General features: G+C 42.2%; 1 protein-coding gene across 1 annotated transcript in view; it reads left to right on the top strand.

The window, feature by feature from the left end:
- Window positions 1-23,938, top strand: part of SEMA5A (semaphorin 5A) — a 633,881-nt gene that overhangs the window by 226,215 nt on the left and 383,728 nt on the right. The window contains exon 4 of the mRNA XM_039523675.1: window positions 18,914-18,959. Within this exon, the coding sequence (XP_039379609.1) occupies window positions 18,914-18,959 (46 nt within the window). The remainder of the gene's footprint in view (window positions 1-18,913; window positions 18,960-23,938) is intronic.

The raw sequence follows: 23,938 nt of genomic DNA, 5'->3' as shown, positions 1-23,938 counted from the left end.
CCATTCATGGACAAAAATTACCCAAAATGACTGATATCAAAATATATATTAGTGCAGGAAATTAAATTATTTGAGATGAATTTTCTGTAATCTGTTTCATGACTCATCATTTTGATATAGATGATTTAAAATAATAAAGGGTGATAATTGGAACACATGTGGAATGGTGATCAATTTGCATCTAAAATAGGTGCTTGTCTCCTAATGAGGGACAGTTGAGAGATGTGAGCTGAAAAGCAGTTAATGTCTTCTGTGTGAGAATGGAAGGGTTCTGTACTTTGCATCTGAATCTGATCTGGTTTGGCATATTTTTGGAATCTGCAACCATTGTACTCACAGCAAAGAGAAACAATCAGATTCATGTGTGAAGAGTGAGGTTCATTTTGGGTAAGTTCATTTTGTTCAATATATTTGAGATAAGCATGTGCTAGCATGTGATCTCTGTGACCAAACCCTTCACATGAGTGAACCGTTAATGCATGCCAGCAGGGTCCATGCAGCCAGTTGCTAAGCGGCAGGCCAGTGCACTGTACATTCTGAACTTAGGTAGCCGTGTAGACAAGCCCAAAATACACACTCTCCATCTCTGTAGGTTTAATGGGGTGCAAATCTACAATATATAGTGTATCTGATAGTGTTGAATTCTCTTCCTAATAGAGGGCTTGCTCCTATAGTTGCCGCATAGGCAAAATTCCCACTTAAATGAAGGTGTTGTACTGAGCCTATAATTTTTCAGAGGATTGATTGTAAAATTTTATTTCTGTAATGATATTCTGGCTCGGTTTGGAGATGGGCAAGAAAATATCAGGAGATAGGACAAAGGGCCTCAATCTGGTACCATACAATCAATTACAGATGTATTTTTTTTAATTTGACAGTCAAATGGTAGGATTGTAAAATAGTTATAGTTGAGACAGAATTTACGTATCTAACTAGCATATTTGGCAATGATTACAAGAGCAAAATTCAAGGTAATCTTTGAAAATTTCACCCAACAAGTCTTACCATTTAAGTATTATCACAAATGCATACAAAGGTTTTATGTTTGCACACAAATGTTGCTGCATTTTGTCATTACCTTCTTGAAAACACATCAACTACTTTTTAAACAGTGTAAGCTAATGATGATCGCTTTAAAAGAAGCCACAAATGGACTGAACTGTCAAGGGTTTAAGTATTGATTTAAGTCAGTTACCACTAACTGCTCTGTGGGGTGAGGTGAGGGGCATGTGTAAACTCATCTGGAAAAGAAACATAAAGTAAATTAGACTGTAAGATAATGAAAACTGAAATGGATCATATAGGATTTAAGTTTAAATTACTGATAGGTATATGGCTTGGGTGCTGTCCTACTATGTCATCACTGCAAAAAATGTGTTTCTTAATTTGAGGTAGCTAACTTGAGTTAGCTGCCATGATGTAAAATCCTAATAAAATCAAAGTCAACTCCAGGTGGTAGGTTAAGTGTTGACCTTTAACTATCTACATCTAGGTTAAGGGTTGGCAACATTCAGCATGCAGCCCATCAGGGTAATCCACTGGCGGGCCGCAAGACATTTTGTTTACATTGACCGTCCTCAGGCACGGCCCCCACAGCTCCCAATGGCTGTGGTCAATGTCTACAAAATGTCTCGCAGCCTGCAATCAGTTTACCCTGATGGGCTGCAGGTTGCCCACCACTGGCCTACATTCTTTGGTCCTAGATGTATAACTTATGCATTTTAATACATCCAAATGTATTTGTTTGAATGGGTCCAGTAAGAAGCAATTCAGATTGCTCTGTATGAGTGTTCTATCCTGATAATCATTTATCACTCCAAACATCTTTTTGTCATCCACAAATTTTATCAGCAGTGACTTTTTTATTTACTTCCAGATCATTGATAAAAATGTTAAATAGCATCAAGCCATGAACTGATCCCTGTGGAACTTTACTAGAAACAACCCCATTCAATAATGATTCCCCATTGACAACTATATTTTAATCTGTCAATTAACAAGTCCTTAGTCCATTCAATGTGTGCTTTATTTATATGGTAGAGTGTTAATTTTTTAATGAAACTGTCATGCAGTACTAAGACAAACACTTTACAGACGTCTACATTCATTACATCTACTCAGTTACCTTTCTGAACCAAATACATAATTACCTCAAAAAATGAAATCTTTTTTTTTTGACAAAGTCTGTTTTCCCTAAAACTGGAATTAGTTATATTACCATCATTTAATTCCTTATTAATTGAATCCTGTATCGACTTTTCCATTATTTTGCCCAGGACTGACATCAGTCTAACTGGCCTTCAATGACCCATTTGTGATCTCTTCAACCTACACTTTTACGACTCTTGGGTGCAAGAGTATCTGGGCCTCCTTATTTAAAAATGTTTATCCCTAGTGGATGCTATTCAACATCCTTCTCAGTTACTAATAGATGGAAAAGTAATTCATCATCTTCATGTGATGAGTACGTCACCCTGCTTCTTTCCAAATGCAGGACAAATATTCTATTTGTAGGTGTGCGTGTGTCACATTTGATTTGCTCATTGACTGAATGCAAGTTATCCTGCTTTACCAATTTCAGACACTTTCTAATCAACTTACTTATCTCCAACATTGCCCAGGATATGTGAGAAAGGGATTTACCGCTCCCTGTTAAAGATCTGATTATATGACAGGGTTGCATGCAATAACAGAAGACTGGACTTGATGTCCCAGTAGGTCCCTTCCAGTCCCAGGTCTTATGTCCTAACATATAACTAACATCACTGCTTTTATCATGACTGTATTTGGACAAGAGGCATATATGCTTGGTAAGAGATGTCACCTTAGGTCTGAAGAAACTACTTTAAAAAATGCCCTGGGAGTATTTTTTCACACCTCTTGGTGATGTGACATGAAACAACAAGTTTGTCCTGCAGCACAAACTGCAAAAAGTGGCAACCTTAGTTATAATCTCAGTAGGTGACAATCCTTCTTTCAATAGACTATCTAGTCTGTGGCAGAATGACTGCCTATGCAGCTCAAAATTGCACTGATGGTTTCTTTTGAGTACCATATTAATTGCTAGTACATTCAGTTTGCTCTTGCTATCACTCTAATGCTCTTCTTAGGTCTTTCCCAAGTATCTCCCTTTCTGGTGAATTCTAACATTAATAAATTTGTATGCTACAAAACCTGCAGTAATCATATTTATATAGTCATGGACATATTAGTCTCATTAACACTTGTAAACTCAATATTTCTAATTCCATGCTGCACATATTAATGGAGAAGAAATTTGTGTTTTACTGTGTAGGATGACTTCATGTAACTTCATAGCACAAAAATGTCTATGTTTTGTTTTTCTTGGAGATAGTCCTGCTGCATAATTATGAATTCATGTGTAGTTTGGACCCAGAAACTTAAAATTGAGTTGTGTGTCTAATAATGAAGATTGAAATGATGTCGTGATGATTTATAAAACATAGTATCAATAATGAGATATCCTGTGTTGAAATTCCACCACAACATTCACAACAAATTGTGCAAGATGAAATATCTTCAAGGAAATAACATGACATGCTGCAAACCACTGACCTGAAAATTACCAATGTGAGCTCAGATAGCTGTCTGCTAAGCAATTCAGCAATACAAACTTGATTCATGTAGAGGGGGATAGGGTGCACTATGTAAAACCCTCCAAGTTCAGTGCTTTTGCACCTCCTTACATATGCTGTGAATTGTGGCTCAGTATATCTGGGAGGGTGGGAGCGGAACAAAGCAGTCATCCAGCATGGACAGTGAATTTGCAGCTTAGCTTAGTATCTTCATGTCTTGTTTGAAGGAAGAACAAGTGATACTGGTAGGTGGATGCTATGTACAATGAAAGGAGAAATTAATCTGATGAAAATGGAGTGTTAGTATCTGTAAATGCTCAAAAATATTCACCAGAGAAAGATATATTTTAAGCTAATATGCATGTGTAAGGGGATTGTTGTCCCCTTACTAAAACTCAGTGGGGGTGTTTTGATTGGCTGGCTCCCTGTACTAAACGTAAGGGGAAGGGTGAATGGGAAATCAGGACCCTGAGACTGACAGTCCCCAGGAACAATGGGGAGAGGCCAATGCTCCACGTCAGCCTGGTTGACGGGGCAGGCAGGCTAATCAGGGAGTCAGGAGGCCAGGGTGGGTCCTGTCCTTTGTGTGAGCTGGAATTGCCTGGGTCAGACAGAGTGGGGATGAGCTAAAGAGAAAGCTGGGGCCCACGCTGAGCTGGGAGCAGAGTTACAGTAGCAGCCCACAGAGAGCAGACCTGTGCTGGGAGCAGAGCTGTAGCAACCAGAGCCAGAGGGGCCAGAGAAGAAGCCCAGGGAGCTGCAGGCAGAGTAGCAGCAGCAGCTGTACTGAGGCAAAGTGGTGGAGCTGGAGCTGAGGCTGGAGCAGTCTGGTTCCGGGTGTGATGAGCAGCTGGAGAGAGCGAGGGGGGACCCTGGGCAGCAGGCTCCGCGCAGGAAGACGCCCCCAACCAAGACGCCTTGCAGGCCACACTTGGAGAGGGATTGTAACCCTAGCAGGGGGCGGGGGGGGGCAACGCTGGGAAGAAGGGTCCTGCTATCTAGAGCCTGAGGGTGTGTGGCCACTGCCAGAGCAAGTGTCTGACCCGCAGCATCCCTGCAGCACAGCCAGGGCCTGAGAAGGAGGCCTGGGACTTGTGAGGAACAGACTGAACTTGCCTTACATTCCAGAGATGCTGGTTGTGATGTCCCTGTGCCACAGAGCGGGGTTATGTGTTTTCCTTTAACCTTCCCATTTTTTCCTTATTTTTTTTAATTGATTGTTGTTTAATCAATTGTATTTGCTTTGAACTATATGTAATGATCAGTGGGTCAGGGAAGCATCCAGTGCACAGAGAGCACCGCAGAGTGGGGACCCCCTAACCCCTGCCCTAAGTGACCACGACAAGCTTGGGGATTGAGCCCCCCAGGAATCCTGGGCCCAGCCTTGTTGAGATTACAAGGGCTCTACCACACAGGGCAGGGGAGCCCTGGAGGTCAGGCAGACCTCTGGGTAAAGGAAGTGGGAACGAGGACTCAGATCCTTTCGCTAGCCCACTTCACCGGGGTAGTATAAAAGTCAGGAAAGTTCCCCACAATAGCAGGCCCATTCCCCCACTTACACATGTATTTTCAGTCTTTAAAAAGACAACATAGATATAGTAGATTGAAAAGACTTCATGCAATGTTTTGTGTCTCTTTCAGTTTAGTTTGCACTTCACATATTGCCGAGACTTTTTGTTTAAACACTGTCATGCAGCAGTGTCAAATTTTTATCTGTCTTTGCTGGATCTCTCTGTGAACTGCAGATAGGTACTCCAATGATTTTCTTGCATTAGCTCCCATGTGCCAGTCACAAATGCTGTTTCTTCCTTTTGCCTTCTCATGAGCTCTTGCCTTTGAAAATCTGCTCGCTGCATGCAGTTTGAACATGTCAAAAACAAACTCACCTTAGCACTTCACCTCTTATTAGATAGGTCATGAATCTTTCCTATAATTATGCACATTAAAAAATTACGTATGTACGAAAGGCACGTTTTATAAAGAAAGCCGGGCATAGTGGTGGTTCTCTTCTGGAATATTTTATTCAGCCAGAAGGACAGAAATGCTTTCATTGTTCAGACACAGCCCAATCCTGTGCAGTATATGTATTTCAGGTTTTAACTGAGATGTAAAATTGAGGCCCTGACCACATGTGGTCATTAAAGATCCATGACATATTTGAAAGAATTAGGGTGCTAGCGCCAATATCCTGGCCAAGTTTAAATATGGATTATACCTTCTTTCTGTTGTAGGGTCCCATATTGCAAATCATAGAATCATAGAATTCAAGATCAGAAGGGACCATTATGATCATCTAGTCTGACCTCCTGCAAGATGCAGGCCACATAAGCCGATCCACCCACTCCTTAGCAAGCGACCCCTGCCCCATGCTTCGGAGGAAGGCGAAAAACCTCCAGGGCCATTGCCAATCTTCCCTGGAGGAAAATTCCTTCCCGACCCCAAATATGGCGGTCAGCTGAACCCCGAGCATGCGGGCAAGACTCTCCAGCCAAATCCTCTGGAAAAGGTTATATCATACCATTGACCCATTGTACTATTTACCAGTGTGGCACTTAATTGACCTATTGACTAAGCCCGTTATCCTATCATACCATCTCCTCCATAAACTTATCTAGCTTAATCTTAAAGTCATGGAGGTCCTTCGCCCCCACTGTTTCCCTCGGTAGGCTGTTCCAGTATTGCACTCCCCTGATGGTTAGAAACCTTCGTCTAATTTCAAGCCTGAATTTCCTGACTGACAATTTATATCCATTTGTCCTTGTGTCCACATTAGCACTGAGCTGAAATAATTCCTCTCCTTCCCTGGTATTTATCCCTCTGATATATTTAAAGAGTGTAATCATATCTCCTCTTATCCTTCTTTTGGTTAAGGAAAACAAACCGAGCTCCTCAAGTCTCCTTTCATACGAAAGGCCTTCCATTCCTCGGATCATTCTAGTGGCCCTTCTTTGTACCCGTTCCAGTTTGAATTCATCCTTCTTAAACATGGGAGACCAAAACTGCACACAATACTCCAAATGAGGTCTCACCAACGCCTTATATAACGGGACTAGCACCTCCTTATCCCTACTAGAAATACCTCGCCTAATGCAACCCAAGACCGCATTAGCTTTTTTAACGGCCACATCACATTGCCTACTCATAGTCATCCTACGATCAACCAGGACTCCTAGGTCCTTCTCCTCCTCCGTTACTTCTAACTGGTGCGTCCCCAGCTTATAACTAAAGTTCTTGTTAGACATCCCTAAATGCATAACCTTACACTTCTCACTATTGAATTTCATCCTGTTACTAATACTCCAGTTTACAAGGTCATCTAAATCTCCCTGGAGAATATCCCGATCCTCTTCCGAATTGGCAATACCCCCCAACTTGGTGTCATCCGCAAACTTTATCAGCCCACTTCTACTCTTGGTTCCCAGATCAGCAATAAATAGATTGAATAAAATCGGACCCAAAACCGAGCCTTGAGGAACTCCACTGGTAACCCCCCTCCAACCTGACAGTTCCCCCTTCAATACTACCCTCTGCAGTCTCCCCTTTAACCAGTTCCTTATCCACCTCTGGATTTTCATTTCGATCCCCATCTTTTCCAATTTAACCAGTAATTCTTCATGCGGTACCGTATCAAACGCCTTACTGAAATCCAGATATATTAGATCCACCGCATTTCCCTTGTCTAAAAAATCTGTTACTTTCTCAAAGAAGGAGATCAGGTTGGTTTGGCACGATCTACCTTTCGTAAATCCATGCTGTAATCTATCCCAGTTGCCATCGGCCTCATGTTCCGGAACCACTCTCTCTTTTAAGATTTTTTCCATGACTTTGCATACTACAGATGTTAGACTAACAGGCCTATAGTTCCCCGGGTCACTTTTTTTCCCCTTCTTGAATATAGGAACTACATTAGCTAATCTCCAGTCAGTCGGTACAATCCCCGAATTTAGTGATTTATTAAAGATTATCGCTAACGGGCTAGCAATATCCCTCGCCAATTCCCTTAATATTCTAGGATGAAGATTATCAGTGCCACCCTATTTACTTCCGTTAAGCTGATCAAGTTTGGCTTCTACCTCAGATACCGTAATGTCTACCCCATATCTTCATTCCCATCGGTCCCTCTATCACTATTCCTTAGCCCTTCATTAGCCTCATTAAAGACCGAGGCAAAGTATTCGTTCAGATATTGTGCCATTCCAAGATTATCCCTAATCTCCACTCCGTTTAAAGTTTTAAGCGGTCCCACTTCTTCTTTCTTGGTTTTCTTCCTATTTATATGGCTAAAAAACCGTTTGCTATTGGTTTCAATCCCTTCGCTAGGTCCATCTCCACTCGTCGCTTTGCCTTTCTCACAGCTTCCTGCACCCTCTGACCTCAATAAGGTAGGTTTCCTTGCTGATCCCTCCCATTTTCCACTCCTGGTACGCTTTCTGTTTTTTCTTAATGACCCCTCTAAGACGCTTGCTCATCCAGCTCGGTCTAAAACTGCTACCTACGAGCCGTTTCCCCCTTCTCGGGATACATGCCTCTGACAACTCCTGCAACTTCAACCTGAACTAACCCCAGGCGTCATCTGCCCTTAGATCCCTAAATATGTTAGCCCAGTCCACTTCCCTAACTAGTCGCCTTAATTTAGTGAAGTTAGCCCTTTTGAAATCGTACACCCTAGTCTCAGATGCACTATTGATTATCCTCCCATTTATTTGGAAACGAATTAGCTCATGATCACTCGAGCCAAGGTTGTCCCCTACAACAATTTCCTCAACAAGGTCCTCGTTACTCACCAAAATCACATCTAAAATGGCATCCCCCCTCGTCGGTTCAGCAACCACTTGATGAAGGAATTCATTAGCTATCACGTCTAGGAAAAGCTGAGCCCTATTATTATTACTAGCATTTGTTTCCCAATCTATATCCGGGAAGTTAAAGTCCCCCATGATCAAGCAGTTCCTATTAGTGTTTACCTCCTTAAAAACATTAAAGAGCTCTCTATCCGTCTCCAAGCTAGATCCCGGCGGTCTATAGCACACCCCAATCACTATCCCAGGTGAGGCTCTGGTAGTTTTCTTCCCCAATGCTTGGGGCATGCCTGCATGACAGACTTAAGTTGACCTACGTTAGGTCAATTTACAGCCACCGCAGTAATTACTGTGGTAGCTGATGTGCACATTACCCTCCTTCTGTCAGTGCTGCGTGTCCTCACCAGGAGCGCTTCCGCCAACTGAAGAGGGGCAGTGTGGGGAGCTGAAAGCCAGGGCTTTCAGCCCTGTGCAGCTCACCTCAGGAAGCCCAGTTGCTCCCCAGGCTCTTGGCTCCCCAGCCACCCAGGCTTCTCATCTTCCCACCAGGGGGCAGCTGTCCAGGGGTGCAGCCCGGCTGGGAGCAGGGAGCCAGGGTTTCTTGACTTCTCCAGCATGGAGCCCTGGAATTGACGACACAGCCAATGTAAGTAAGTACTGCATCACCCTAACTACACTGACATAAGCCCTATACCTCTCATGGAGGTGGAGTTATGTCAGTGTAGTAGGGCACTTGTATCAGCGGGACAAGGCTGTAGTGTGTACATTGATGCAATTAGGTTGATGTAAGATGCCTAGCTGTGTAGTGTAGACCAGTTCTCAGTATCTGCTTAATCTTAAAGAATGTGAGTAGTTGCACTGAAGCCAATAGGACTTACTCATGTGCTTAAATTTAACCAATGCATATGTGCACCCAGTTTCAACTGGATGTGGTATTCTTTGTGCTGTGCGTCTGTGCTGTGTGCTGTATAACAGATGTTCAGTCTGTGTGTCTGTATGTGTATAACAAGTCTCCTGTTTGACTCCAGTAGGAACCCTGAGTTCACATATAAATGTATGATTATGTTGTTTCTGTCAGGAAAATTACTGTTAGATTTATACCAAAAATAAAAAAAATCCAAGGCTCTAGGCGCCCTTGCCAAAGTTATGAGAACAAAATTAGATTGTCCACAGAACATCAATCTCCCCTTCACCCACACATCTGATTTCTCTCAAAAGGCTTGTTTTTCACATTAGCCCCTGTAAATACATGTGTCTTGCAGCATATTCCGAAGGTCAGTGGATTTGGGCTATTTCAGACTTGGGTGGAAATTAGTGCTAGATTAATTTTGTATTTTTGTTTAGCTTTAATTTAAGTTGCACAGATGATTAAATCAGAAGTTCTAGTCCAGGATCTCTTAACTTTTGCTGGGTTTCCACTGGATATAACTTGTGAGATGTAAGCCAAATGTTGTTTATTCTTTGTGAACTGGTTATGGGTTGTATGAGCGAAATGGACAATGGAGACCTGGTTGTACCCAGAAGTCATCTCTTGATCAGTCTGAGACAAGTCTATACATTAGTTTCCAAATGAGGAAAAAGTGGGTAGTAGAAGATGCAAAACACAGTACTGTGTTTCTCGGACCATAATATGCTGAAATCCTTAAGCTGTTACAGATGCCCCACTACAAAATTTATTTTGACAGTAAAATAAATATGTGTGCTGGATGCCTCAGAGTAAAAAGTGGAGACAGTCTCACTTTCATGACATGCTTGATAAATTAATCTAACTGGATAAAGAACTGGAATACTTCTGTCCACGCTTGCTCTGAAAATTGACTGCAAAAATGGCATTGGTGGATTATGTCTCTTTATGAATCTTTCAAAGGTACTGTTTACAAATAAAAATGTTTTTTCTGTGATTCTTAAAGCCACACTTCTATCTGTTTAATTATGGGTAGAGTTTTTAGTGCCACCTAGCTTGTAGCATCACCTACAGTTACGGTTGCCAGTTTTCATTTGCCATACTTTTAAGCTGAGATTTTTTTCCATGCCAGGTAGGGTGACCAGATGTGCCAATTTTATAGGGACAGTCCTGATCTTTGGGGCTTTTTCTTATATAGGCACCTATTATCCTCCTCCCCCTGTCCCGATTTGTCACACTTGCTATCTGGTCACCCTAATGCCACGTGACTGTGCCAGGCTGATTTTTTTTTGTCTTTTTGTTTTTTTTTTAAGTCTCACCTGAGAACTGAAAACTGCCCATACTTGGCCAAGCCTCTGAAAAATCTCATTTTGAATGTACTCAGTAGAGATTTGTTTGAAGTTTGGCAGCTAAAATCTCCAAGAGTCCTTCTGTACTGGGCTTGCTCCAGCTGAAGGCTCAGGGGCTGAGCAGGACTTTCTTGAACATTGGGGTACCAGGCCAGAGAACTGAGAGCAGAAGCAGGGTAACGGTAGGGAAGCAGCTAGGGGAGCAGACCAGGAACCAGAGCTGGGGCTGAGGAAGCAAAGCTGGATGATCGTGAGAACCAGGGTAGGAGGTGGATCAGAGCAGAGGGTGTGGATGACAGGAGTTGGGGGAGAGGAACAAGAGCTAAGGAGTGGGACAGGTGGATAGAAGCAGAATGAAAGGGGTAGAATCATAGGGTTAGAAGGAACTGCAAGGGTCATCTAGTGTATCCCCTGCCAAGATGCAAGATTTGTTGTATCTAAACCATCCAAGACACGTGGCTATCCAGCCTCCTTTTGAAAACCTCCGTGGAAGGAGCTTCCACGACTTCTCTAGGCAGTGTGTTCTGTTGTCCTGCTGTTCTTACAGTTAGAAATTTTTTCCTGAGATTTGATCTAAATCTGCTATGCTGTAGTTTGAACCCATTGCCTCTTGTTCTCTTTTGCTGCAGAGGGCAGGACAACTTTTTTTCTGTCTATCTATCCATCCAACTTTTTTTTTTTTTTAATAATAGCCTTTCAAGTATATGAAGACCACCATCATATCCTCCCTTAATCTCCTCTTTTCCAAAGTAAACATACCTAGTTCCTTCAGTCTCTGCTCATATCGCTTGCATTCCATCCCTTTGATCATCTTTGTTGCTCACCTCTGGATCTTTTCCAGTTTCTCTACCTCCTTTTTATACATTATGACCAAAATTGGATATAGTACTCCAGCTGAGGCCTAACCAGCACTGAGAAGAGCGGTACTATCACCTCCTGTGACTTGCCTTCTATGCCTCTGTTAATGCAACCTAAAATTGCATTTGCTTTTTTTCTAACTGCATTCCATTGCTGATTCATGTTGAGGTTGTGATCCACCACAACTCCTAGATGCTTCTCAGCAGCGCTGCTGCCAAGCCAGTTTTTCCTCATTCTGTATTTGTGCATTTGGTTTTTCTTCCCTAAGTGTAGCACCTGAATTTTGTCTTTGTTGAATTTCATTGTGTTGTCTATAGCTCAGTTCTCTAACTTACCAAGATCCCTCTGAATTTTAGCTCTATCCTCCAAATTGTTGGTTCCCACCTAGCTTTGTGTCATCTGCAAACTTGATCAGCATGCTCTTTATACCTACATCCAGGTAATTAATAAGGATGTTAAGCAACATTGGATCCAGAACAGATCCCCATGGATCCACACTTGAGACCTCCTTCCAATCCAATATAAATCCAACCGACCAGGGGAGGGGAGCAAGAGCTGGAAGATGGGAGAGCTAGATAAAAGCAGAAAGGGACAGACATGCTGGGGGCACAGTGGTAGAAGGGTTTATGATCATCAAAACCTGGACTTGAACTCAGGAGTCCTAAATCTGAACATTCTTCTCCTGTTACCAAATATCTATAAAATCCACTGGCAAAGTGTGTATCCCCCTCCCTCTCTACTGGAAGGTCCACATGAAGGATAACAGTCTTCCAGTGCTACAAGTCATTTTATTAGTTCAAGTGTTCTATGCTATGAATTTAAGGGTCCCAACCCAGGTGATGACCCATGAGGGAAGGGTGGGGGTCAGTCTAATTCCACATGAGGGAATTTCTTGTTTGTTTTTTTCCATTTTGATGTTTTTGTTAGAAAATACTTTGGAAATTACATGCAGAAACCGCCCCCTACATTAAAAAACATTAAAGTTGCAGAGTAAAGCAAACAACATCAAAATTGAGGTTGCCTGTGCAACCTTAGTTTGGAGGATTTGTGCACATGCATCAGGATAGTGATTACATGGTCACATACACTATTTTTTATAGGACCCCTGCCTCATTATTTTATATATGTATAAACATATATGTAAACATCATCCTAAATCATTTCTCATCAACTAAACACACTTCAAACTTCTGCGGCTTATTTATCTAGGTACTTACATTCATAGATTCCAGGGCCAGAAGGGACCATTTTGATCTTATAGTCTGACCTTGTGTCTAACACAGGCCTTAGAACTTCCCCACAATAATTCCTAGAGCAGATCTTGTAGAAAAAATATCCAATCTTGATTTAAAAATTGTCAGTGATGGAGAATCCACCACAACCCTTGGTAAGCTGTTCCAGTGGTTAATTACCCTCATTGTCAAAAATGTATGCCATATTTCAAGTCTGAATTTGTCTAGCTTCATCTTCCAGCCATTGGATCATGTTCTACCTTTCTCAGCTAGAATGAAGAGCCCATTATTAAATATTTGTTCCCCATGGAGATACAGACTATAAGCCACCCCTTAGGTGACAGCTTCTCAGGATGTTCAGAACTGTGAATGACCTCATTATCCCCCTTCCACAGCAAGAGAGAGAGCCTTGGTTATACATAACTAGATATCATCTCCCTGACACCACCAGTCTGTTAGCTACCCAAACTATCTCCTCAGTATTCCAGAAGTGCTTACTTTGCCTTGCAGGTAACAATACATATAACCCAGCCCCCAAGCCTTTCTGAAAGTGTCCCCCTGTAGTATGTAGTCCCTTGTCACTGGACATTCACAGAATTACCAGATTTGCTGTCCTCAAGGGAACAGTATACACACATTTTGATGATACAACTCAGGGTCAGGTCCTTTATAACATTACAGCACTAAGATATAGTTATAATTAAAACAATCATATGCTTATTATCAAAAATAAAGATATAAGAGATAACGAGTAAGGATAATGGAAGCAGAAATGACTACATATAAAACAATAAGGATAACATCCTGCTTGTGTTTGGCAGTGGTGCAACCACTGCTGGAATACTGTGTCCAGTTCTGAAGCTCACAATTCAAGAAGGATGTTCATAAACTGGAGAGCGTTCAGAGAAGATGCATGAGAATGATTAAAGGATTAGAAAACAGACTTTAGATTTACAGTTTAATAGAGTCTCAAAGTGCTCCTTCCGACATTGCTTGAGGACTACATTGTCCTTAAGAAGGGGAGAGCTGTCCTGAAATCGCAGGGGGTTGTGCCTCATGAGCTTGACTCATAGATGGCTTTTGTTACTTGAAAAAAGCTTCACATGTTATGTTATGTTGATCAGCGAAGCTCTGGATTTCCATGGCCTTTGCTTGCCACCACTGATTCTTGATGTCACACAGCCTTTTTGAACTACAGCTTTTAGCCGATGATGATAAGTCTCTCATTTTTGCTGATTAGAGCAAAATGTGCTTCTCTTCTGATAAACAAGTTCTAGGATTTCCTTGTTGCTCTCATCAAACCGATCCTGATGGTAGTGGAATATCCAATCAATTTCAGCATATGCCTTGTGAATAATGATTTTGAACTCCTCCCAGCGTGTTTGGATATCATTGATGTTGTCAGGTAGGGCAGAGAGCTCTCAATAATGTGTTGCTGAAAGGTCTCATGACTAGTGTGATTTTTGAAGTGCCCTGATGTTAAATCTCTTCTGCATTCCTTTTGGTTGTTTATGGTGTTGTGGTGCAAGCTGCATGTTCAAGATTGATCTGACCAGACGATGGTCTGTTCAGCAGTCATCCGTATCTGTCGTAACTTGTATAATATAGACATCAGTACGATCACAGGCTCTGACGATGACATAGTCAAGATACCTGTGTCCGGAACCTGGGTGGTTCCAAGTGGTCTTATATTTCTCCTCTCTCTAACGATGGCATTTGTGATAAGCAAATCATGCTCCACACATTTGCTGAGGAGGAGAATGCCATTAGAGTTGACATTTCCCACCCCTTCTTTTCCAGTGGTGCCCCTTCAGAGTTTGGTGTGTCACCCAACTCTTACATTGAAGTCACCCATGGGGATAACCTTGCTTTTCTTTTCTGTGGTAGTCAGGACTGCATCAGGAGCACAGTGAAACATCTCCTTTTTGTCTTCCATCATCATCAAGTGTGGGAGCATACACGCTGATGACCGTGGCATACTCGTTGTTACCAAACTTAAGATAAAAAGTCGCAAGACATTCATTAATACCGATAGGGAGTTCTAAAAGTTGGCTAGCAATCTTATGCTTGATGGAAAAACTAACACCATAAATACGCTTCTCTTCAGAAGACTTTCCTTTCCAAAAGAAGGTATAGCCACCTCCATCTTCTTTCACTTGCCTGACTGGTCTCATTTAGGGAAGCAATATTAATATAATATCTTGCAAATTCTCTAGCAGTTCTTCTTTCAGGACAGTTACTGCTTGGGGAACCCATGAGAGTGCAAACATTCCAACTGGCAAACTTCATTTCTTTGCTTTGTATGTTCTGCTTTTAGGTAGAATGATCCCCCTGGACATGGCCATCCAGCTGGGGGGGTGTGTGAGAAAGCCTATGTTTAGGGCATCTTTTCTAGGTGAGCAGAGGTAATCCTGAAAAGGACTGCTCAGTCACAGCCGCAGCTTCACTTCTATCTCAAAATTCCAAATGCAAGACGACCAACACATGGCTGCTGCCTGCATACATATTTGTGACTAGGGACTCTCAGATATCACTGTTCCTGTCCCCAACACCACTCATCCATCACCGCAGGACTTTGTTAGTGGGAGATATTAACATCTTTGGCAGAGGCCTACGTGTGAAATCTTTTAACATGGGGGAGGCAGTGTGCTGGCGGCAACCTCTCAAAACTTGAAGGAGTCCTGGACTTGGTGGCAGGGATGTCCAAGACAACCAGTTGGGGTCTTGAAGTTTGGACCACACTTCATTTGGAACCTTACTTCAGAACTGTTTGCCAAGAGTGGCCCTCTCAGGAGTATAAGACAACATAGTTCTGAGGGTCAGTGGGACACACAAGTCTCTCCACCACAACCAGGTAATGGTTCAAGGAAACGACCACCTGACCTAAAGAATGATAATGTGATAATTTTAAAGAAAGCGGACAAGTCAATGTTTGGGAATTACTGAGGCATTGTCCTCCTCTCCATTGCTGGGAAGATCCTCGCTCGCATTCTTTTGAACTGTCTCCTTTCTCTTGCAGTTTATATCCTTCCAGAATCCCAATGTGGTTTCAGACCATCTTGGGACATCCACTGACATGATTTTTGTTTCTCAACAGATCCAAGAGAAATGTACAGAACAACACCAGCCATTGTTTATGGCATTGATTGACCTAACTAAGGCCTTTGATTCCATCAATCATGAAGTTTTATGGAAATTGTTGTCTAGGCTCGGTTGTTCATTGAAGTTCATTTGCATTCTCAGGCTACTTCATAATGGGATGACTGCCACCATCCAGTTCACCATCTGTATTGGTGTTAAGTGTGTTATTGCCCCAGCCCTTTTTTCCATCTGTCTTGCCATGATCTTATTTCTTATTCATGACTTGCTTTCTTCTGAAATAGGGATTGAGTATCACATGGATGGCCAGTTCTTCAACCTTCTTAATTTTAAAATGAAGATGCCGATCACCAGGACTGTTATTACTGACCAAGGCTGACTTGCAATCCACTCTATCATAGCCTGGGGCTTTCCTCTTAACATTGGCAAGGCTAAGGTGCTCCACCAGCCTGCCCCAGCACAAGTTTCCTTCTCTCACAAATTGTCATCAGTGGTGAATTCCTGGAAAACTTTGGTAGCCCCATCTCCCAGACAGCCAATCTAGATGTGGAGATCAAACATAGGATCCATTGTGCCAACTCATCCTTCAGAAAGTTGCTTCATCATGTCTTCATTGACAGAGATCTGCGGATGTAAACTAAGATTCTGGTCTATAACGCAGTAGTCATCCCCACTCTTCTTTATGGGTGCGAGACATGGGTGACATACTGAAGCCATCTTATGCATCTGGAGTGGTACCAACAATGCTGCTGCAGGAAGATTTTCCATACTAGATGGGAAGACCGTCACAACAATGCCAGCATTCTCTCTTCAGCTAATATCACCAGTGTTGAGGCAAAGATTATAAAACATCAACTTTGCAGGGCTGGCCATTGTGTTTGGATGGCTGATACTCAGCTTCTGAAGCAAGTCCTCTTTTCTCAACTTAGTCATGGTAAGAGGACTTGTGGGGGACAGAGGAAATGCTAAAAGGACACCATGAAAGTATCTTAAGAAGCGAGGTCATGAACTGGGAAGAGCTGGCTGGCAGTAGACTGCAATGGTGTTGCATCATATATCAAGCTTCAGCCCGTTTTGAAGATAATGTCCTTGCTCAAGAAGCCGAGAAATGGCAGAGGAGGAAAGGAAAGTGTACAGCGTCCCAGCCAGCAGTTGTGCTCTCTCCAAACAACCACTTCTCATATATGTGGAAAAACCTGTAGAGCCTGGATTGAATTCCTCAGCCATTTTTAGTCTCATCAGTGGCATTTCTCCTGTCAGACATCATCCTTGTATTGAGGGATAGCTGATGATGATGGCAATTTTCAAAAGCACCTAAGTAGGTTATGCACCTAATTCCTATTGATTTCAATAGGAGTTAGGCACCTAACCTGCTTAGGCACTTTTTAAAATTCCACTAGGGTCTATCTGAATCTTTAGGTGTCTAAATGCATTTTTGAACATCTGGCCTTTTAGCCATTTAACAGCCATGAGAAGGGCCTGCAGACTTGTTTCTATTAGGAGAATAGTCCATGGAGAAACTTTTCACCTGGTACCAACTTTTGCACTAGGGAATAGAGAAAAAGTAGACCAAAACAGGGGAGCTATATTGAGGGTGGTGGTGGTGGGAATGAAAGAAAGTGAAGAAAATAGGGAGGGATCTGGAAGAGAGAGAGGGAAAGTGAAGATGATGGGAATGGCAAAGAGAGAGAGAAGGGGGGAAAAACAGAGAGACTGAGAACTAGGGACTTCACATAAAGGTAGAGAAAGAGAGGAAAGAATTGGAAGATAGTGGGTGAAAATGTAAAGCAAAAATAGATGAAAAAGGAGGGAAATGGAGAGAGATTCAGCAAAAACAACAACAACAACAACCAGGGAAATGCAGCAATGGGAAATGGCAGAGTCCTGGTGCAGACCTGTCACAAATAGGGGAATACACACAAAGGGATGGGAACTACTGAGCTAGACATACATGTAGGGTGTAGCATTATTTGGTTCATTCAGGGATGGGGAATTATTAAATTCTGCATCCTTCTAAGTAGGAGTTCTAGAATTAAGATATTAGGGTGTGGGTAATAGAACTGACTTGTGAAGGTACAACAATATTAACTAAACAAGTATAGTTCTGGGGAGTGATGGCAGCATAGATATACAGACAGTCCTTGACTTCATGATGTTCGACTTACGATAAACAGCACTTACAACGTTTCTGAATTTACACCTGATTCCACTTACAATTGGTTTAGACTTTACAATGCTCGGTCCTGCAATGGAGTGGATTGTGGTTCCAAGTTATGACGTTTTGACTTATTACGCAATTTTCATGAACCAATTGTGCCATAAGTCCGAGGACTGCCTGTATCTCATTTGTGCTAGAAAACATAGTCTTTGTACAAGCACATGCTGGAAATTTTCAAACTCTGTTTTCAGTCATACAAATTCATCTGCTTGAGAACTCTATCTCATATTTTCCAGCGATTTCATACACAGTGACTTACAACCATGTCTTTATCTTGTTCCATTCCCAATTCCCATCAAATTCAGTAGGAGTTTTAGGTAGTAACACATGGCAAGGTAAAGCCCTTAGCTTTTACTAAACAGTAGATAAATGGGAAGTGCTTTAGCAACTCAGCAAATAAAATAAAACAGTGGCCCTGAGGCACACATATTTGCTCTTGTTTAATTTCATAAGAAGTTGATTGAGTTTATACTGTTTTCATTGTAAACATTACTGTTGGTTAAAAGCATAGAGTGAAAATATTTTTTGAAGTGAAAATTTCAGTCCTGATGTAGGTGGTCACAACTCCACTGACTTCAGAAATGTGATGTCTGTTTGTCATAGCACTTCAATTCACCTGGCTTTGTGAATACTCAGCAGTTTTGAAAAACAGGCTATGGGGCCCAAAATTAGAAGTAACTTTTGAAATGTCCGTTAAAGCCTAAGGACTCTCTCTGAGTCAGTGGCAGAGCTCAGAATAGAAACCAAGAACTCTGAATTCCAGGCCCTGTTCTAACCACATAACGTTGTAGTAAGTTATTGCTTTACTGCTATTTAAAGGACTAGTAAGAATTTTCTTTCTTTTTTTCTTCACCCTAGAAACTACCTCTTCAGGTTACATCTTGAAGATCTATCTCTAATCCAGGTATGTGCAATATATTTTTCTGTCTGTCTCAATTAGTTCCTGGTTTTGATGTGATGAAATAGATGTTTCAAAACTGTTAATCAAGATATTCAGATGCTTCATAGCAACAGCAGACTGAATGGCTTTTTTGTTGTTGCCCCTCATTATGTAAATCACATTACTCATTTTAATTCCAGATTAGCCTTTGTCCTGGGCCATACAGTCCTGCTGTTATCTCACTATCTATTGTGATTTTTTGTGAGAATTAATATTTACAAAATGGAAGATGGGGAGAGAAATGGTTGTTGTACTGCAGAAGTGGTCTGACTTGCAATTGAGCACCCTGCTATGGTTTTGTTGTGAAACTCTCTTAAGAATACATTATCCCTGTTTGAAAAGGATCTGTCCTTTCTTTATAATTGTAAATGAAGGAGTGTACCCACATTTGCTAAGGAATTGCAAACAGCAAGGGAAAAACAAAGGTTGTGATAAACAAATACAAACTAATCTGCTTGCCTTATTTAATACAGCTAATTGCCTTTTAAAGTTATTAGAGCTTGAAATCCAAGTCTTCAGGCTTCAAGAAAAGATTAGAAAAAAACTCAGATTAATTAATTTTCCCCCTGAACTGTGTAAGGACATAGGAGGCTTCCACATTCAGAATTTGTCATGTATCTCAGCCTTATATTCACACTGGCCTCTGAATCCCTTTTCTTTTTACAGCAATACTGTAGTATTCTTGCCATGCGCACACTGCCGAAAGCAAAAGAATTTCTCATCCCTTTTGAGTTCTTGGCTCTAAAAATTGTTTTACTGAATTTGATTTACATTGGTTGTGTGTTGCGGTATGGAAATACAAAATAGGAGTTTGTAGTTTTGACACCTTTGTTGTTTTTGTTTGTTACTGTTATATAAACTAGTTTTACGTTGAATTCCCTGGCTATTATTCCATAATACAATCTTGTATTTTTAAATATGAAAAAATGTCAGTTAATTGGAGTGAGTCTGGCTTGTGATTTGTGGATCCCCAAGGTTTTGTACGTGTACAAATTAGGCCAAGAAATGCCTTGCCCTATGGTCGCACAATAGTAGAGGCAAAAGATTAAGCAATCTAGTGAGCTGCCATGATTACACCATCCCACAAAGTAGTGTTGCTTGTTCTTAAGGTTGGACATCAATTGCACTATCAGAGTTCTAATATTATCTACTCTGAATCGAGGTTAACTACTTTCACCTAAAGATTTTCAATTTATATTTCACTTCCTAAAATATTGTTCAGTTTTTCAATATTGAGATTCTTCTTGACCCAAGGCACTAAAATGGATCTGAAGCAGCCATTAGCATTTCACAGAATCCTAGAAGATTAGAGTTGGAAGAGACCTCAGGACTGCTAATCCAAACCTCTGCTCAAAGCAGGACCAACCCCAACTAAATCATCCCAGCCAGGGCTTTGTAAAGCCTGACCTTAAAAACCTCTAAGGATGGAGATTCCACCACCTCCCTAGGTAACCCATTCCAGTGCTTCATCACCCTCCTAATGAAAAAGGAGATCATTGCTTCTTGTTCTGTCATCTGCCACCACTGAGAACAGCCTAGCTCCATCCTCTTTGGAACCCTCCTTCAGGTAGTTGAAGGCTGCTATCAAATCCCCCCTCACTCTTCTCTTCTGCAAACTAACTAACCCCAGTTCCCTCAGCCTCTCCTCATAAGTCATGTGCTCCAGCCCCCTAATCATTTTTTGTTGCCCTGTGCTGGACTCTCTCCAATTTGTCCACATCTTTTCTGTAGTGGAAGCAATACTCCATATGTGGCCTCACCAATGCTGAATAGAAGGGAATAATCACTTCCCTCGATCTGCTGGCAGTGCCCCTACTAATGCAGCCCAATATGCCATTAGCCTTCTTGGCAACAAGGACACACTGTTGACTCATATCCAGCTTCTCATCCACTATACTCCCCAGGTCCTTTTCTCCAGAACTGCTGCAGAAGTTCCCCCAGGACTCTGCACTTGTCCTTGTTGAACCTCATCTGATTTCTTTTGGCCCAATTCTCCAATTTGTGTTGGTCACTCTGGACCCTATCCCTACCCTCCAGTATATGTACCTCTCCCTCTAGCTTAGTGTTGTCTGCGAACTTGCTGAGGGTGAAAATCATCCCATCATGCAGATCATTAATGAAGATGTTGAAAAAAAAATGGCCCCAGGACCGACCCTTGGGGCACACTGCTTCATACCAGCTGCCAACGAGATATCAAGTCGTTGATCACTACTCGTTGAGATCGATGATCTAGCCAGCTTTCTATCTACCTTATGGTCCATTCATCTAATCCATACTTTTTAACTTAGTGGCAAGAATACTGTGGGACACCATATCAAAACCTTTGCTAAAGTCAAGGGATCTTACGTCCACCACTTTCTCCATATCCACAGAGCCAGTTACCTCATCATAGAAGGCAATCAGATTGGTCAGGCATGACTTGCCCTTGGTGAATCCATGTTGACTTTTCCTGATCACCCTCCTCTCCTCCAAGTGCTTCAAAATGGATTCCTTGAGGTTCTGCTCCATGATTTTTCCGGGGACTGAGGTGAGGCTGACCGGTCTGTAGTTCCCCAGATTCTCCTCCTTCCCTTTTTTAAAGATGGGCACTATATTTGCCTTTTTCAGTAGTCTGGGACCTCCCCTGATCACCACGAGTTTTCAAAGATAATGGCCAATGGCTCTTCAATCACATCAGCCAGCTCCCTCAGAACCCTCGGATGCATTGTGTCTGGCCACGTGGACTTTTCTAAATAGTGCTTAACCTGTTCTTCCACCATTGAGGGCTGCTCACCTCCTCCCAATACGGCTTGCCCAGTGCAGTGGTCTGGGAGCTGACCTTGTCTGTGAAGATTGAAACAAAAAAAGCATTTAGTACTTCAGCTTTTTCAACATCATCTGTCACTAGGTTGCCTCCCTCATTCAGTAAAGGTCCCACACTTTCTATGACCTTCTTGTTGCTAACATACTTGTAGAAACCCTTCTTGTTACCCTTCATATCCCTTGCTAGCTGCAACTCCAAATGTGCTTTGGGCTCACTGATTACACCCCTGCATGCTCAAGGAATATTTTTATACTCCTCCCTAGTCATCTGTCCGAGTTTCCACTTCTTGTAAGCTTTCTTTTTGTGCTTAAGCTCCGCGAAGATTTCTCTGTTAAGCCAAGCTGGTTGCTTGCCATATTTGTTATTCTTTCTGCATATTGGGATGGTTTGTTCCTGCGCCTTCAATAAGGCTTCTTTAAAATACAGCCAGCTCCCCTGGACTCCTTTCCCCACTCATATTAGCCTCCCAGGGGATCCTGCCCATCAGTTCCTTGAGGGAGTCAAAGTCTGTTTTTCTGAAGTCCAGGGTCTGTATTCTGCTGCTCTCCTTTCTTCCTTTTGTCAGGATCCTGAGTTTGACAACCTTATGATTACTGTTGCCCAGGTTGCCACCCACTTCTACTTCCCCTACCAATTATTCCCTGTTTGTGAGCAGCAGGTGAAGAGGAGCATGGTCCCTAGTTCATTCCTCCAGCATTTGCACGAGGAAGTTTTCCCCAACACTCTCTAAAAACTTCCTGGATTGTCTGTGCACTGCTGTATTGCTCTCCCAGCAGATGTCAGGGTGATTGAAGCCCCCCATGAGAATCAGGGCCTGTGATCTGGAAACTTCTGCTAGTCGTCCGAAGACAGCCTCATCTACCTCCTCCGCCTGTTCTGGTGGACTATAGCAGACACCTATTAGAACATCCCCTGTGTTGATCTCGCCTCAAAGACTCTTATTTATTTTGTCAGTGTTTAAATTAAAGTTCACAATTTGCCACCGACAGAGATAATGGCTCCAAACAAGATATAGCTGTCTCTAATGTGTCTGAGATCTATAGATTATAGAAGTATCTCAATTTCCACTGAATATTTTTTTAAACTACTGTTGGGGGGCGGGGGGAAACTGAACAAAGAAGACCAGCACAGAAATCCGTGTATATGTTATAATAAGTTCCTGATTTACAGGGCTGAGCAGAAGCCCTTCAGTCCCACAGTCCTTTGAAATTCTGTGTTGGTGTGGTATTTTATCCAAAGTCCAAAACTTTCCCTAGTACTTTCTAGGTCACCATTTCTTCAGCCTTTGACACTGCTTCCTCCACTCCACTTCCATGTCTTTTTAGAGTGACCATATTTCCAAACAAAGAAACAGAACACGTGGCCATTTTCTTCCATCAGCACCTCCTTCACTTCTTCTTCTCTCTCAGCATACCTTTTCCATTTCCAACTTTTTTCTTTTACTCTTAAAATCCACCACAATAGCTTGCATTTACTCCATATTGGTTCTCTTCTTTTCTTTCCCTTTTTGTTCTCTTCTTTCCCTCTGTTAATATACCCTCGCCTGGTCCTTCCTGGCTCATTACTGACATAAAAAAAACATCAGGACAGTTTCTATCCCAAAGATCTGCTCTTAACGGCATGTAGATGCTCCTGTTCATTGAGACATTCCCTGTAGCAGCAGTTCAAGATCAGCCATGGGGTTGCTGAAGTCCTAGTTTCCATATAAGTAGCCAGAACACAAGGAGTGTCCCTTAAAATTGTGAAAATGCCAGTGAACTGGGAGATCTGGTCACCTTAATGTTTATGTATGAAAACAATGTTATCTACTGATGCCATGTACAGTAACGCCTCACTTAAAGTTGTCCCGGTTAACATTGTTTCGTTGTTATGTTGCTGATCAATTAGGGAACAGGCTCATTTAAATTTGTGAAATGCTCCCTTCTAACGTCGTTTGGCACCCACCTGCTTTGTCCACTGCTTGCAGGAAGAGCAGCCCGTTGCAGTTAGCTGGTGGGGGCTTGTAACCAGGGTGGATCGGCAGCTCCCCTATCAGCTCCCTGTGCCCCTAAGTTTCCTGTGCTGCAGCCGCCCAGCAGGCTATCAGTTGCTGGGCAGTTCAGCTGTCCCTCCCCACACTGCCATGTGCTGCTCCTGCCCT

Source organism: Mauremys reevesii, linkage group 2 (assembly GCF_016161935.1).
Source record: "Mauremys reevesii isolate NIE-2019 linkage group 2, ASM1616193v1, whole genome shotgun sequence".
Classification (NCBI taxonomy): domain Eukaryota; kingdom Metazoa; phylum Chordata; order Testudines; family Geoemydidae; genus Mauremys; species Mauremys reevesii.
This window is presented reverse-complemented; position numbering and strand designations above follow the sequence as displayed.